The sequence below is a fragment of the Hippoglossus stenolepis genome, chromosome 1 (assembly GCF_022539355.2).
Source record: "Hippoglossus stenolepis isolate QCI-W04-F060 chromosome 1, HSTE1.2, whole genome shotgun sequence".
NCBI classification, from domain to species: domain Eukaryota; kingdom Metazoa; phylum Chordata; class Actinopteri; order Pleuronectiformes; family Pleuronectidae; genus Hippoglossus; species Hippoglossus stenolepis.
The window spans coordinates 3132334-3149703 of record NC_061483.1 but is presented as its reverse complement, the minus strand read 5'-3'; the positions used below and the strand labels follow the sequence as shown (position 1 = coordinate 3149703).

General features: G+C 43.3%; 1 protein-coding gene across 6 annotated transcripts in view; it reads right to left on the bottom strand.

Moving 5' to 3' along the window:
* The window catches only part of LOC118114915 (C-myc promoter-binding protein-like), a 53104-nt gene that overhangs the window by 33344 nt on the left and 2390 nt on the right, over positions 1–17370 (bottom strand). For all 6 annotated transcript variants that reach the window (XM_035165714.2, XM_047342680.1, XM_047342691.1 and 3 more), the window contains exons 2-3: positions 3467–3797; positions 96–342 (exon numbers count right to left, since the gene is read on the bottom strand). In XM_035165714.2, coding sequence (XP_035021605.2) covers positions 96–342; positions 3467–3777 — 558 coding nt within the window. In that variant the 5' untranslated portion in view covers positions 3778–3797. The remainder of the gene's footprint in view (positions 1–95; positions 343–3466; positions 3798–17370) is intronic.

Sequence of the window (17370 nt, the reverse complement as noted above, 5' to 3'; positions counted from 1 at the left end):
TGTAACACTGATTGCAACTTGGACATAAAAACATTATGAAAATCGGTTTGTGTAGCAGTGGTAACAAGTTTTCTAAAGATCCGCGTCTCTCTCACCATGCTGCTGTTGAGATTCTTCTCCACCTTACAGAAGGTGTGCGGCGGTGACTCCCCCTTGCTCGGGATGATGATGCAGATGTCCGTGACGGCCAGGGCGGCGTGTGGCTGACTCTCGGGCGCCCGGCGGTACGTGACGTAGATGCGCTGAGAGGAATTGCCGCTGATGTTGGCCGGACGACCGGTGGGCGTGGTCTGGATGAGGTGGCAGCCCTGCTTCAGTCGCTCCTTCCACTCAAACAACACACTGGGGAGAAGAGGCAGGAGTCAGCCAGAGATCGTGTCGTTCTCAGTGTGATCACTGTGTAGAACTAATGAACACAATATGCAGTCATGATCTCACTGGGCCAATTAGGTGGAGCCCCAGATTTCATTGTAACTTTAGGCATTTATCCCAGTTTTCACAGAAAAGAGCTGATTCAGCCAAATGTCTGCTTTGTACCTCATGACCTGCAAAGCAACATTTCATGAAATGTCGGATTTTTTAAAAACGCTGCAGCGTCCCTTTCTTTTAAAGAACAATACTTTAAACTTGAGCACAGTTCGACCTAAATCCACAATTAGTATCGTTGCTCGATCATAGTTTAGATTACAACTAATTTAGCTTCACCAAGGAGGTTATGTTTTAGTTTTGTGTTGGTGAGCAGGATTACACAAAACTACAGGACTGATTTACACAAAACGTGGTGGAAGGATGTGTCAGGAAAGTCTGACTGCGTGCGACGACGCTAACAACTTTCTGGACGATAGCGTGAGTGAGCACACAGCAAGCACCGCTGCACACGGCTAAACAAATGCATCAACGGAGCAAAACACCAAGTTAAAGATCTCCTGTGTGATTATTGAGTGGAAAAACTTTTTGGGTTCATTATGAAACTATTGCACACATCACATTATAGCACATGTTAGAATATGTGTAGATAGTTAATGGGAAATGCTCCTTTGAAATGGCGAGATGGGGAAGTAGCCTTCGCGGAGGTCTGTGCTCTCAGAGCGTCCTTCTTGTTTACAACTATAATAGATATTGTCGTGTTTAAGAAGTGTTTTCATACAAAGAACAACAATTTGTTGCCGTTAGATAAATAGCGTGGCCTCGTGACATTGAAATCTGATTCAAAATGACCCTACAATAAACCCAGAAAATACTGATTGTTAAAAGATTAGAATATATTGTTCACAACATACGAGACAATACCTTATTAGACGTTAGTGCTTAAATAAATCAGATACTATTTGCTGTGTGGGACGGTGCAGTGAAAACATATTAACCCAGTACAATTAGACACAAGGGGACACTCACACAAAGCACTTAGAGGACAAGTACTCAGCGGTATAATCGCAGCAGTAATTTTAAACACCCCTCTTTGTGCTTCCATTATGCACTTCTCATCCATTACGACTTCAAGTGGACCTCGACAGGCATTTTGTGGCTGAAAAGAGAACAGAATTTAAAGTGGTCAAATGTGGGATTGTCTGTTTTTCCATTTCGCTCACAATAGGACCGAACACTGACAGCACGTCTCTCTCTGCTGTCAAACCAGGCAGCGTCCTGTCGATCCAGACTCGGAGCAGGGAGGTTGATTTCACGCCTTTTTATTGGTCGGCGACAAATCAAAGCGTGTGGAACGTTAAACTGGTTTTTATGTTTTGTAAATTAGACGTTTCTCTGACCGACTGTAGATGTAAAAGCAGGTCACGGTTTTCTGCAGGATTTTCTAAAAAGGAGCTGGTCTTTGTTTTGTTGTTTTTTGCTGAAGCGGCCGAACTCCACTCGAAAAAAACTGAAAAATGAACTTCAGGGAATAAGAGCAGACGTTCTACTTCACACAGATAATGTTGATATTTAATGTGTTCGTCTTTTGTTAAGGCCATCAGCTCCTAAAAGATGTTTCAGCGTTAGGGTTAATAACCCTCTATTAATCTCTCCTTAAGACACATTTATATTAGTTTCTCACTTTAATAACTTTCTCAGGACTTGGTGTCTGAACTCACCTTGAGGTTTTAAAAACTATTTAGCATGTCTTTATCTTGGCTCTGATCTTTGTGGCTATTTTAAATCATCATCTCTGCTGAGGAAGTTAAAGTTTCATTGCTGTTTTTTCAATACGCAGGAGAACATAAAAACTACAGAACAGATTTTTATTGAAACTTGGTGAAAGGAAGAACCCATTAAGATTTTTATTATCACTTTCTTTAACATTGTGAGACATTTTTGCGAAATTCTCAACGAATAATAATCCGAGAAGTGTGGAGCTAAGACGATGAAGATTGAGAATTTCTGTGTCCATGTTATGGTTCTGATCTCAATCTTTGTAAATGCAATATGGTGATAAATCTGTTTAGCTGGAGCAACGCGCTCCTCTTTCCTCTCGTGTGCCTTCAATTCTTCGATTTTGTCTTGTAAAGCACTTTGTATCTGTGAAAGGTGCAACATCAATTAGGTTTACGGTTAATAAAGTTGTATTATTGACGGCTCTGCAATTTACTGATTGAAACACTGGAGGTGCCAGTGCTGAATTAAGCCAACTTGATATCAATATGACCCCTGTTCACAGATAATAATACTTTTCCATCTGCAGCAAAAATTCACAATCTTGTGCGGCAATGAGTCCCCCCCCCCCAAGCTTCCCATTAGTCCTGCCACAGTCTGGGAAGTGCAGCCCCTCAGGACGGGATCAGCACACACCCAAGCTGCTGATACCGTCCTGAGCAGAGCGCCCGTGTCAGTGCCTGATAAGCACCGCACTCTGTCGTGTCAGAGGCCCGTGTTAGCCTCCTTAGCATTGTCACCACCTGCCTCAGCCGGGCTGAAGTGTGAGAGGACTGAACAAACAGCAGCGAGTTCACACGATGTTCAGGAGATGTTGCTGAGGACGACACCTGCCACGGCGATTCATGCTTTTCCTCTTTTTGCAGCAAACTCATGCCAGTGACTTGCAGACAGGAAGCTGCTGCACTGGAGGGATTTTCACACGGAGCGCAGCACTTCCTAAAGTGTCTGTGTATGTAAACTCGGACTTCATTAGATTTTAATGAGAGTTGAAACGATTTGTCAATTAACTAGTTGGTAAAAAAAAATGTGATAATTAAATAATTCTTCAAAGAAAAAACTGTTTCTTTATTTCCTGCCTCTACTTTATGATGAATGACTGCTTATCCTCCTCCCATGTGACAGTTAATTGAAAATCTTCTGGTTTTGGACTGTTGGTCAGATAGAACTTGGCCTGTTGAGCTCATCCCATCCATCAACCTGATCAATGGAGATTCAAAGCTTATTTCAGAGTGGATTCCAACAGAGCCTCTGAACCATCTCCTGAAAACCTCAGTAAATCCTCAGCCAAAATCAAAATGACGACTTCTCTAGGACTTACCCAAGGTCAGTGAGTGGTGGCTTGTCACGACCTCGCCTGTAGCAGATGAAGATCTGTGGCGCCATGAGGCCGCCGTTGTTCAGATCGGCTGAATGGCCGCCGGGCGTCGTCTCGATGCAGGTGAACCCCGGCGGCACCTCCTCGCCCATCGAGCGGATCACCAGGGCCACGTCGGTGACGGGCGCTTTGGGCTTGGCCGTCTTGTGGCAGACATCGTCAAAGTGGATCTCCTGGTCCAACGGCTTGGACGAGTCCGTCAGACCAGCCACCACGAAGTAGTCGGCTACACGAGGGCCTTTGTCCTCCATCATCTCCCATCCCCGCCAACTGCCTGCACGGTTACAGAGGGAGGGAAGGAGGGAGGGAAGGAGGGAGGGAGGGAGACACAGAGAGGGAGAGAGAGAAAGCAAGGGGAGATTAATTTTCATTTTGGTAGCAGGTAGAGACTGTTCTTACGTCCTTGCTACGGCGGTAAAATAAAAATACAGGCATTCATAAATCTTGGTGAGGGGAGGTCTGTGGAAGGGCAAATAAAAAGAGAGGGTAAAATGTGAGGGTGAGGAGGAGGAGGAGGAGGAGGAGGAGCTTCGTTCAGGTAGGAAACAGCCATTTACAGTTCAGGCTCACAGTCTCTCACCATATTGACTTTTGTTCACATAACCAGCTAAAGGTTCAATGTCCTGGCTCAAGGACACTGACGAAACACGTAGCTGTGAAGAGGACGGAACATTGCTGGTGTTTTTAACCTTTCCTCTGCTTCTGAAAAGTGGAACAGTAAACGTCCGGCTGGCTGCACAGACCTGAGTGTGCACTTTAAAAAGAGCGGTGAGCAGCGAGGTGTTTCTTCACACTTGACATTCTGCCTCAATTACAGACCCGGTCCCATATAAAACCTGCTGATTAGAAGCCTCATGATACCATTGAGTCTATTAAGTGCAGTGATAAAAAGCCAAACACTAGTTCGCCTAAATCTGTCCTGAGAAGAGCAAGTCCTGACTTTACAACATCGCCCAGAGTTTCTGAGGCAGCACAGGCTGAGAAGTACAGTTCACACAATAGAAAACACCATGAGATGTCATCTTTGAGTAGAAAAACACATTTTCTGATGCCCTCTGTTCAATCTGCACCAAATCGAACGCTGCTTTGTGCGGAATATCGTCACAAAACTACAGTCATTTAGAAACCCCCCACGAAAACAGAACAGATACAAGTTACAGCTGTGGTCTGGTGAATCTCCAAACAGCATAAGTGCATTTCTGTTTTTCAGAAACTCAACAAACGCACTCACCAAACTCGGAGAAGCAGTGAATCTTAAAAGTTCAATGTTACTTTGATTCAGAACAGCACTCAGCCACTGATTGTCTGCTATGTGATGTTCACAAAGCCATGTCAGGAGAACAGGGGGCATTGGGACCACTGAAGTCCTAGAGACTAAACCATTAAATGGCTTTTGGGGCCAGAGACGCGACTGAAAAAAAATCAATGGCGTGAGGAGAAACTACAGCACATCCAGAAACAGCTGCTGCTGGAGGCTCGGCCAAAAATGTGTTAAATTTGTGTGCTCTTTCTTTTTTTGCCTCCTTGATTTGCTTTTTAGGGGAATTTGGTTCGGCTCTGAGGGGATTTGATTGAAGTGTGAGATAATAAAAACACATTTGCATTAAGTACCAAAATACTCCATTTGGATCTCGGGCTGTATGAGATAATGACAGATAACATCTGTCACTTCTTATCATTCCCCATCGTTTATTTCATTGTGCCGTGAATCACACAATTTGAAGACACGTTCCACGTTTGAAGGGAACTTTGTGTTCTTTCACACAACAGACGCAATGTGAAGGCAACACACGAGGACCACAGGGATGTGGTCTCATATAGACAGAAACGGCACCTTCGAAATGACGCCGAAGACCTTTTACCACCAAACCAGACTCGTGTCAAACAGTAGGAGAGAGGCAACGAACGAGAGCCGGAAATGTGCAGTTGAGTGTTAAAAAGAAAGAGACGTGGTTTGATCTTTTCCAGAATGCTGCGTCTCGTGTGCGAATGAGACAAAGTGCTCCGAGTGGTCGACAGACATGAAGAGAACAATATAAATCCAGTTAATCTACTAATTACAATCTATCCCAGACTCAGACAATGTAAATGGAAAACAATCGTGGAGATGGAAGCAGAGAAAAGCTGCAGATATTTAAATATGCAAAGACAAGACTGAGCAATGTGAAATTAGATTCTGGCCACATCACACAGCCCTGTAAGGACCATTACATCTGCATATTATATACTACGTATAATAATATAGACTTTACCACTTCAAGAACTATGCTTGATTTATTACTGATACAAATACAAGCACGGAAAGATAAAAACTAAACCAGTTCCCAGGATCATCTCCAGAGACCCATGAGGGTACATACTGTAAGTACATGTGAGAACTCAAAGAACAAGTCAAAATAGTTCTCCTTATTACTGCAGCCGCTTTTTACCCAATTAGTTTTCAGCCTGCAGATATTATTGTCTTGAGCCTCGCTGCTAAAGAGAAGCTACAAAATATTCCCGACAAAGCAGATCAACATTTTGCACAAAAGTCTGACAAAATAGGATCAGCAGCATCTTTACTGTCACACGTTCAAAATGATCCATGTATCCAAATAAGTTTTGGGGCATTTAATTAAATACAAATTTGAACAAAGACGTGAAGGTCAACAGGAAACATCGCACCAAACATTTAAACAGGTAAAAAGGGTCAAAACCCACCAACCTGCTCCAGTACCCGGAAGTAAAAATTATAAAATATTACTAACACAGGCTAAATGTCAATTATGGCTTCTACACTCAAGTATGGGAAAAGAAAATACTTGATATTAGTTTTGTTTTACAGTGGAGTGTTTTATTTGACTGCCTCTGGGTGCGGTGGAGGCTCAGTCTTCCTCAGTGACCAGATTCATCACTCACCCCCCCGACAATCGAGCCTCAGCGACACGAGTGTGTCTCTGTGGGTTCAAATGAAACTCGGCCCCCCCCTGCCAGTGCTATTGCTCCTGGTCAAAAAACAAAACAAAAACAGGATAAAGCACTGAGTTCACGGCCGCTGAAATCAGGAGGTGTGAGAAATGTGTTCCCGCACAGCAAGTATTCAGATTGGATGGAAGGAACAGAATACAATTCAAACACGTCTCGGGGTTTTCACATATAAATAGGATTTTGCAGGGACGGCACAGTCGTATCACCGTGACCACATTTTGTAATCCAGTAGTTTCAGCCCAGTTTAGTAATTCAACCGGACAAGGCCTGATTCCACCCTATGCAGTCAGAGGGTGTGGGAGGAGAGTTCAATTAGCAGGGTGTGCAAACGTGGTGAAAAAAGCTGCCAACTCCAGTTTGTGTGATGCTTTGTGAGCAAGACTCCAGCAACATAAATCAGTTAGTACCCAGCTCCCCACCGGAGACCAATAGAAGTCAAGAGGAGGACAAAGTGACAGAATATTTGACTCTTGCCAGTGAAAATCCTCCGTCTGCCAGCTGGGCCTCGTTTGGTCTCTGATGCGTGAACTCATTGATTTACTGTCTATTTGACTCGTCTCTGCCGTCAATTTGACTAAATGAACATCACGCTGCATTGAAGAGGACGTGAAACTAGAGATTGAGACTGTAAACTCCTAAAGAAAATGTTTATGGACGTTATAAATTAAGTGAGAAGTAGAGTCTCATAGACTTCTATAGAAACTGACTTATCAGCCGCTGACTGGTAACAATTAGGACTACGAACCTGTACCTAACGTCAATGTGTCCCTGAGATAATGTGGATTCAGTAAAGAATAGTATTTTCTATATGTTATTATATATATTAAGAACTATGTCCAAGTGAACGTGACGGACTTGCTTTCAGGGGACTGTTGGGCCTTGGCGGAGGAATACGCTTTAAATCATACAGATTTAAATGAAACTGCAAATGAAACTGATCCCATTAGTTTCTCCATTTTCATCCACAACAAGGTCGGTTCTTTACACCAATGAGGGGTTCTGTCCATCAGCAGCTGTTTCAGACACAATGTTCGGTGGAGAACATGGTTTGATTACTGAATCTAACTCAAGCTGGGTGTGTATTGGTCCAATGAAATGATCTTTGCAGGGGGAATGACCCGAGCTCACGCCCAAACAAAGAGCAATTTGTGTTTCTGTCTGTGGTTGTCGCGTCCAGCTCCCGACAGATGGTGAGAAAAAACCGCCGGTTCGATGTGTTCTGGCGCTGACTCTCGTGTTACAGATGCATCTCACCTCATCACTGCCTCGCTGTGAGAAACTGATGAGGAGACAGTCACGGCACACTGAGCTGATTTTCTGTGCCAAGTGATGTCTGGTCGGCCGTGATAAGGCCGGAGGAGTGAGAGGGGAACCGAGAGAAACCAAGAGTGACCACAGGAGCTCTGGAGACCGCACATCTGCACAGCATCCTGAGTCCAAGACCGAACCCTGCGCTCAACTTCCTGTCAAACACTAAGAGCAGGCTCATAAAAGTCCCTCGGACACTCGCATTACAGCACATTGGTGAAACACCCGAAGGACAGGATGTAGAACACGTGTTCACTTCTCTTTCAGATATATTTACAAGGGGAATTGAGCGCATAGATAGAAAATGCATAGAATAGAAACTTGTCTACCATTATGCAAGAGGAACCTCAGCTCGTCAAATGCTTCACATCTTCTAATTTAAACTCCGAGGCACCAAGGGACAAGGGAAACTACAGCCTGAGTGAAAAAGGAACTGAAATGTGGGGGAAGCCCATCACGTTGGAGCAAACACACACATTCCTATTACACCTTCATGTCTGCTCATAACACTGTGGGCCATAAAAAGCCTGCATGTGAGCATGAATCTGGACAAGCTGACAGACTGTGTGTGTGTTTGTGTGTGTGTGTGTTTGTGTGTGTCAGAGAGAGATTACTGTGTGTGCAGCACAACGTCCTGAGGTTTATTCTTTTGTCAGAGACACAATGAATGGCAGAAAATAACCTGGTCAACACGTGAGGTTTTGTCACCGCACAAAAACCCACACAGCAAATCTATGTATGTGTTTATATATCACACGACTGCATGATATTAACTTTGTGCTTTTCCTCATCCAGCAGGAATCTGGGACTCCAGAGCTGCAGGATCCAGATCTGACACTACTCAACTATTATTATCGTCATTACAACAACCAGTGTTTAATCCGTCTCTCTCCTCTGTGTCCCCCAGTCCTCTCAACCCCTAACCAGTCGAGGAAGATGGCCGCCCACCCCCAACAGCGCCCTCTACAGCCTCACGTGGGGATTATTTCTGTTGGGCTCCGTGTCCGAGCAATTAAGTGGGTTTCGTCTAGAGAAATGTGTAGAGTGGAGCTCTGACTGCGACATCCCACTCACTGAACTGAAACACAACTGAACGGTGGATATTACCCACGATCCCCAGCTTCCCTGAACCAGAAGAGCTGCAGTTGTAACAAATCCACCAAACTCTGTTTAGAATTCTTCATATTTCAAAAGATTCCTGCTGAATATTGGAGATAAACTCTGGTTTTTAATAACTTGAGTCTTTTTAACTGATCTACGGTTCAGCTTCACTGGACCTGATTCTGACAGATGAAGCTGCGTCTATCAGTGAGTTCCACGCTTCTCACAGGAGATCGTACCCACTCACCAGAGTTACACAGAACAAATTTACACAATGCATAAAAGTCAGTGAACCATCAAAATAAGTGGAATCAGCTAACTTCAGGTTAAAGTTGTGTAAAAGTTGTAAAAGGCATAGTTGCTTTAAAAGGGAGTTCTTTTCCTATCCAGGTCAATGCTCATCACAAACTGGATGGTCTCAACCTTATTATGTAAAGTGCCCCGAGAGTTTATATGTCGTGATTTTACACTAAACAAATGAAATGCAATTGAATCAACTACATTAAAATCCTATGCAATGTGTAATGAAAATGAGGGCTGGATGCACGCAGGGTGTCGACCAGTAGAGCAGCTATCGTGTTTCTTGTAAACCAGTGCAGCTATTTTGACCCAGGGGGATTTTGCACGAGAATCAACTGACAGAAACAGACTTGGGTTTTGTTTCAGGAGACACAGCGAGCACAGTAAACGCCTCAGTGCAAAAATGTACCGAGGTAAAAGACGCTGACCCAATTTACCCGTATGGACGGAGGTAAAACTGTTCTGTGACGGGAGGTGACACCGAGCCAATCAGCCAACGAATGACAACATGGCAATGTCCTGGTCATGTTCTCAGCCTGCTAAAAATACTATGCAAACCAAACGTTACATAAGGTTTACACGCACACACTATATATATATATATATATATGTACATATGTACACACACACTGCATAAGTGGGACAATCCTGGACTCCCACTGACATCAAACCGCCTCTGTTGTCTTCTATATGCTCTCACAGACTGGCCTATATTTCAAGAATAGAAAAAAATAATCTATGTTGCCTAGTTCACAGGTGACAATGAAAAATTAATTCTAGATTTCACTAATACATCAGTGAATCTTCTCGTGATTGCAAGGATCTATGGGTTACTCTACAAAAGTTGCTCCGCACATTTTCTGGAACTTTTCCTGCCAACCCCAAGTGAAATGTCCCAAATATGTCTCTGTGAGCCCACATCGAGCAAGTGGGCATATTTCAACGTTCCTATCCCATGACAGACATGAAGGAAGAATTCAAATATATCAGGATGGAAAAGGAAGATGTCAACTTGGAAAGACAACAAGACTCAAGAGCTTTCGGTGACAGGGGCCCACGTCGGCGTTGATGTGCTGCAAACAAAAACACTGAGCTTTCCTCAGCAGAATTTCGACATCATCTCCTGCCTCAGCTGCATCAGCCCTCGCCTGAATGTTCTGGAAATGTCCCAGCTTCATATGTGAAAGGCAAACAAATGTCCAGACCCCAAGTTCATGTCTGAAAAGAGCTAAAGAGGCCGTCTTCAAACTTTGCTGCACTGAAATGACGATGGAATCTAGAAAGAGAAAAATGTACCTACAAATTTATACATTTAGCAAAGACTTGCAGATGAGCGTTTAAGTACTGAGAAGCTGTAACAGCGTGTTACACCCATCTATTACGTATTTAGTCCATGGATTTTCATGCACAGAGCATCACTCACTCTGTGACACTGTGCCTGACACACAAGAATAAAAGTCAGCATCACAGCTTAAGTGGTCTAATCCAAATATCTTAATTTACTGGCTGCCCTACTTCTCCTCTGGCAGACGGACCTGGAAGGAAAAACCCTTTATTTGGTTTTGAGGTAAACGCCCAGAGAGAAGTCGCAACTGATTCCTCCCGGCACAAAAGAAAGGAACATATAAAGGAGGATGTGCTCTTGCCGTAAGCCTCTTGAAAAGGTTACTGGGGTCCTTCACAGTGGTCCTGAACCACTACAGAATATATCTATTTGTTTTTGAATCATTTCTGACATGCAGTCATTCATTACACATACTTTCAGACATGGTTTTCCTCAAGACTGTGCAGACTATTTGTCTTTGTAAAGCTGAAATCAGCGTTTGACTTCAGAGTACCCGACTTGCTTTAAAAAGGCACTTTATGCTGTGACTCAGCTGACTGCTCAGATTATCTGTGTTAGTCTGACTCTCCACGGTAATCACACAGGATATAGAGCAGTGTGGGAGCCAGAGAAACAAGAGAAAGAGAGTCGGTGGAGAAGCACCACAGGCCCAGAAACGTGGCCACATGAAGGGCCTGCTGCCAGAGCCGTAGACAAAGCCTCTCAGCCCAGAACCACTGACACCACAGCAGGACTTCAGGGAGGGGTTCGATCAGATGTCCAGACCCAAGCAGGCCTCGAGTCACTTCCACATGGGTTTCATTTAAGCCAACGTGACAGAGGAACGACTTCCAGCTGTCTCGGGTTCACGAGAACCGGGGCCAATGAAACTCACCAAAGGGACCATGGTTTTGAGGCCCGGTCGCAGCTCTCGCGTCCAGCTGTATAGACATCCAGCCCGGCGATAGCCACAGCAGGGCAGACACGTGGAGGAGGTGAAAAGGAATGTGCTTCATGAACATAAACACGAGCCAGTAGGAAGCCTCGCTGGCCAAGCATCTGCTTCCAGTTAGCCCAGAGGGGATTTGGCTCTCGTGCCTTCTCACTGCATCAGGTCATGCAACATCTTGGAGGAAAGATGATATATGTGAGAAAGACGTTTTCTTGTTATTTAACAGATGAATAAAATGTAATGGACGTCAAGTTACTGCATGGCTCTGACAGAGCTGCATCTTATAAACTCAAACAAACACAGACTTTAAAAAGAAAGCTGCAGAACCACAGAGGAATGAACAACCAGCTTCAGATCCCACCAGTTCTGGGCTGCAGGAAATGTATCTGCTACCGGCCTCTATGGCAGACAACCATGTTTCACATTCATCGCTTTTATGTGGAGTGAATGTGTGTGAACCAGGAGACATTAAGCAGAGGAGATAGTTGGGATTCATTAAGCTTTGTTAACATATACGGTGTTTTTATAAGATATGGGACTATTTGCAGCTATTGGCTTGTTGCTTGTTGCTTGTTGCGTGTGCGTGCATGCGTGTGCGTGTGTATATATATATATTCTGGTGCAGGGGTGGGTCTTTTGTCACGCTCCGAAACATATATCCCCTCAGGGACTAATGAAGTCAATCTTATCTTACAACCACCCATCATTTTACTGGTATTGCCTTTTCTAACAAGGAAACAACAAACACACGGTGTTCCCCTCAAATGATGCATTTCTCCTCCGAGCCACTCACTCACAAATATTTACCGCTGCTTCTAATATTGCTTTTCAGCAAAAGCAAGTCAGAATTCAGTCAAATCTTGATAAGATGCTGTGTGCAGAGGACAGACGGATGAATCCATGGACAACAACAAGACAGTTGTTTGTTATAATGGAGGTCGCTGGTGAAATTGGTAGAATTGTTAACACACTAGAGAATTATTATAATTTGATCAACTATAACAGATGCAGGGTCAGTTTTCTGTGCTTAACCTTGACCAGAAACTAAAAAATAAGCAACTCAGAAATACCCCAAAATGTTGTGACAGTTCAATGTGAATACAAAGAACCTTTAAAAAAGGTCTTGGTCTAAATTTGGAAAGAAGTTTTGAACTTCAGCTGAAGTTTGATCAGCATCTTCGCTCTTTAGTATGAGGAGGAGACGATGATGTGTTTGTTATGGATAATTGTGCACTAACTATGATGGACGGGGACGCCGCAGCATGAGACACAGCGGTGACAGACTTAACCTGCCAGACACTGATCCCATTAACATCACTTGATTACATTGTGAAAAAAAGATAAATAAAGAGAAACACTGAGCTGCAGCGTCAACACCAGGATCCTTTGAGGTATCGTTTTAAAGACGTTCATCACTTTGTGACACGTCACAGAAGAAATTCACTGTTTGTGTTGTTCTTCACTATTTGCATTTTGGACGAGTGAAACCAAAACATGCAGATTCTTTTAAAAAAGAAAGAAAAACCTTGAAATCACATTTATATCTGTAATTGACAACATCCAAAGACCACGGAAGGAAAGTTATTGTTGCAGACTTTGCTGTATAATTTACTTATATTCATAAGATATGCTCCACTTATTATATACACACTTATTCCATTATATACAATATATTCCTGTATTAGAGAAGCTAATGGTGCGGTGATTTTCCTTGACATTGTGTCCTCTGCTCTCTATTGTCGCCGTGAAAAGACAAATCTCCTAATGTCTACATGTTGTAAATATGGTGATTAAAAACACCACAGTTTCATTACAAACTTTCCGGTTTCACTGTGGCCAAATAAATAATAATAATAAATGTTATTCCTGTTTATGCATCTGGGAAACTATTCTTTTCCATGTATTTATGTGTAAAGGTCAATTCTGGCATCATCGTTCCCAGGCTCTAAACCCCATACACGATGTTACCGTGCTGGCTCTGTGTGCAGCATTAGCACATGGAAGTGTTAATGTGCAGCCCTGTGGGAAGTAATAACGTGTCTCCAGGAAACCCGATCTCACCAACCTGCCGACTCTCCAGCCTGATCTCTTAAATCCAGAGTTGGCAGAAAAGCGCTCTTCAGGCTGCTGGTGTGCCTTCCACAGAGACACAGTGATTTGTCTAAACATGCAGGTTTGTTTTCCAGTGTGACCTCTTTGTTAACTCTGGAGTCTGGCACCTCTCATTTACCGATGTCTTTTGTCTCCTCAATGATAAGCACCAATTATTGTGTGAATGATGAGAAGAGAGAGAAGACGTTGGGAGGATAATCCTTTACCCTTGTGAACCCGGTGGACCACACAGCAGCGGCTGATTAATGTTAGAATCAGACAATTACAGCCTTCACCAGCGGAGCCTCGGCTGAGAAAAACCTACAAGTTAAATCTGTTGAGCTAAAAGTGTCCTCGAATTGGAACAGAGCAGAAAATCTGACTTTAATGTAAATAAGCAAAGTAAAAATGTCTAGTTCTATGCAAATTATGTTGTATTATAAATGACAAGGATTAAATATTGGTTTACTGCTTTTTTTCAGGTCTGGGGATTTGTGTGCAACAAGTTTCTCTCTCAGTGTCAGTATAGATTACACATGTACATTTTTATCATCAATCAAAATTCATTTAACTTCCACCTGCCAGTAGAAATGTGAGGAATCAGAAGTTTGGTACTATTCGAGTCCGGTTACAGTACGCTTGTGCGTCCATAAGTAATCAGTACTTTCTCACTGGATGAACACAGGGATGTGAAATTGTCAGTTCGACTGGACGAACGGTTTCTGAGTTGACGACTGATATTAAGCCGCGTTTTACAGAAACATTCCCAGAACCTTTAGTCCAAGGATGGAACATCTGTCAAGGAACTAAAGGTTTCTTGCAGAATGTTGTTCATCTCCACAACAGTCCAAAGACCAGGGGAGGCAAATCTTCTGACGTGTCAACAACCAACGGCAACTACAACTATTCCCCTCCAGTCCACCAGGCAGCTGTAATGTGGAAGACGATACATGATGATAACGCTAGATGACTCGTGCAACAGTAAACACGGTCGAGATTCAAATTGAGCTTGTGTTTATCAGAAAGAAGAAGAAGAAGAAGAAGAAGAAGAAGAGAAGAAACATATTCAAAACACCTGAAATACTCAACTTTAAGTACAGATGTTATGGGCTATTGCAGAAATGGACCAAAGGTTCCTATACTTTCGTAATGTACAACCCCTGAAACAGGGACTTTTTAGAAGGTGAAACCATTTCCAGACATCGTTTAGACCCTGGTCCCTAAACGTGCGAGTTCCTACAAAGTTCCTGTGGTGGAAACACAACTACAAGACATTGAAAAAACACTAAAGGACACTGAAAGAAGTTTTTGACTGAAACCAGCTGCAAGAAGCATGACCATCATCACCATCATCATCATCATCATCATCCAGCCCCGGCATTAGAGGGGTTACCGTTATATACTGCATGTTTTCAATCATTTGGTATGGCCTGCAGAGGATGTTGTAAAAATGTCAAATGGCCCTCGATAGGTTCCCCACCCCCGCTTTAGACGATGAGATCAGTGCCCAACGCCCAAATTCATCCTTCTGACATCAGATGCCACCCACCATCTGAGAACAAACTGCCTCGCTCCCTGCAGGCAATACCTTGAGCTTACAGCTAATTAGTGTTTGGGGATGCTATTCCCTGGGAACATGTAATCCTGCTCTCACTTGGTCTGTGTGAAAATCAATAGTAGCTTCTCTTTTATACAGTCTCTCCTTTCGGCTACGTTTTGCATAAAAATCAAGCTGTGCTGCGATAAAAAAAACAACAACCCGGCATGTGAGAAAACAGCAGGAAAAATGCTGGAAAATTCACAGCGAGCTGCCGTGTTGAAGGCAGACGTAAAAACTAGAAGATTACAAATATCTCGGGATGAAAAAGAGAAATCAAACATGTAGAAGACAACAAGATTTTGACAGAGGTCACGTCCTGCCTCCTGCGATATGGACCGAGGTGTCAGCGTCTGACACGACAATCTCCTGTCGCGTTCTTTTAATGTGAAAGGAAAACTCTGGAGAATGTCCAGGAAATTCCGTCCATGTCTGAAAACAGCGTAAGTACTGACAGACACAAACACCTACAACAGCCTTGTTTCATTTAAGCCTGATATCAATAGACTTAACAATAATTATCATTTTAACAGAGAAAAGGTGAAAATCCACAGTGGAGATGAGAATCTGCTGAATGTTTTCTTCTGTGCTAATGATCATTAGCATCGGGGCTTCGAGAATCTGTTTTTTTTTTCCTACCTCGGTGTCTGAATGCTAATGTTTCTGGCTTATGCAGCAACATGCTGCACTGTGGAGCCCAGCTGTCTTTAGGGAGAGAAGCTGCAACACCAGCAGCCTGAGGAGCAGAGTGAATAAAGGATCGATCGTCTCAGGATGTCTCTCGGTGTAGAAACACTATTGTTACGTTATAGCTGTTCTCGAAACTATGGTGTTCAGGTATGACAGTTACCAATATTGAAAGAATGATAGAGATTTACTCTTACGCTTTGAAGAAAATCCAAATTTCTGTTTCAATTTCAAAATAACACATTTCCATAAGATCGAAATCCCCAAAGACTGAAACCAAACAGTCTGGTGGTTTATTTATTTTTTTTTACATCCTTGAAGGAAAACTAAGAACAGCTGCTGAAGTGATACTGGACATATCCTAGTGGACCCTGGCAACATGTCAAACACTGTTATGTTGTGTCCGCATGTCTCCAGCAGCTGTGATTATGTATAAAACGCTTCAGGACCATGCACAGGATCCATCCTTCTGGACCAACGAGCCAAACATCCTGCGTCAGACGACAAATCACAAAGAAATCACCAGTGAGTTGTTGTAAAACTCACAGGAGCAGGAAATAGACTGTCACTAATATTCAGCAGTTACACCTCATGCTCTGTTGCTCTCCTGTGCTGTCTGTGTAACTTCCTCTGGTTTTAAGTATAAACTGCTAAATACAACACGCTGCTGCTGAAGAGCCACTGTTAATTAACCCTTTTAATTGAAGTCAGTTAGTCGAGAGCTGTTTGTTAACGCTTTAGAGACGCACTTTGACAGGAGGCTCACCGACACGTCGCCTCCTCCGACCAGGTTTCTAGCAAGCTGAATGAATCGGCGACAACTACAGCCGATAGTTTGGAGACCAGACGTGCAAGTCGGGGGTTTCTTTGAGTTGTGTGTGACCCCCCTGTCGCCGGTCAGTCTTGAAGCTTGAACTCATAGTGATAATCATAACTCATAATTGTTATGTCTAGTGTTTGGGATTTAGTTTTGTTTTGGCTCTGTATTTTTTTTCTTTTGTGAAGCACTTACTTACAAGAAAGCAAGTTGTGTAGTGTGAACTTGTCAAACGTGTTTACGATGTTTTGCCTTCACCTCTGTTACTTGAGTCGTCACTGATAAGAACCAATCGTCTGTTTTTGCCCGTCTCCACTACAACGATATTTCAAACTAAAATGGGGCCTGCAGCATTAACTTAAGTGGTATCAACAGCCAGTGATGGGTTTTAAATCGTAATCGGGTGGATGCAGCCTAAAATTGTTGCCTTACGTTGTCAGAAATGATGTGAAATTAGGTGCTAGCGTTTCCTGGCAGCATCCGTGTAGCCTCCGGGCTCTACAACCTCTACATCACAACTGCTCCGACACCACAGAGGGAAAAAGGAAACACTTCACAGACCCTTCACATTCCTCATTACAGCTTCATTGCGTAACAACTCCTGGAAAGCAATGAATTCATAAGCATGTTCTGTGAATACCACACCACCTTAATTGCCCACAGGGAATCTCCGGGGACATTCGTAGTTTCTGGTGAAAAGCTG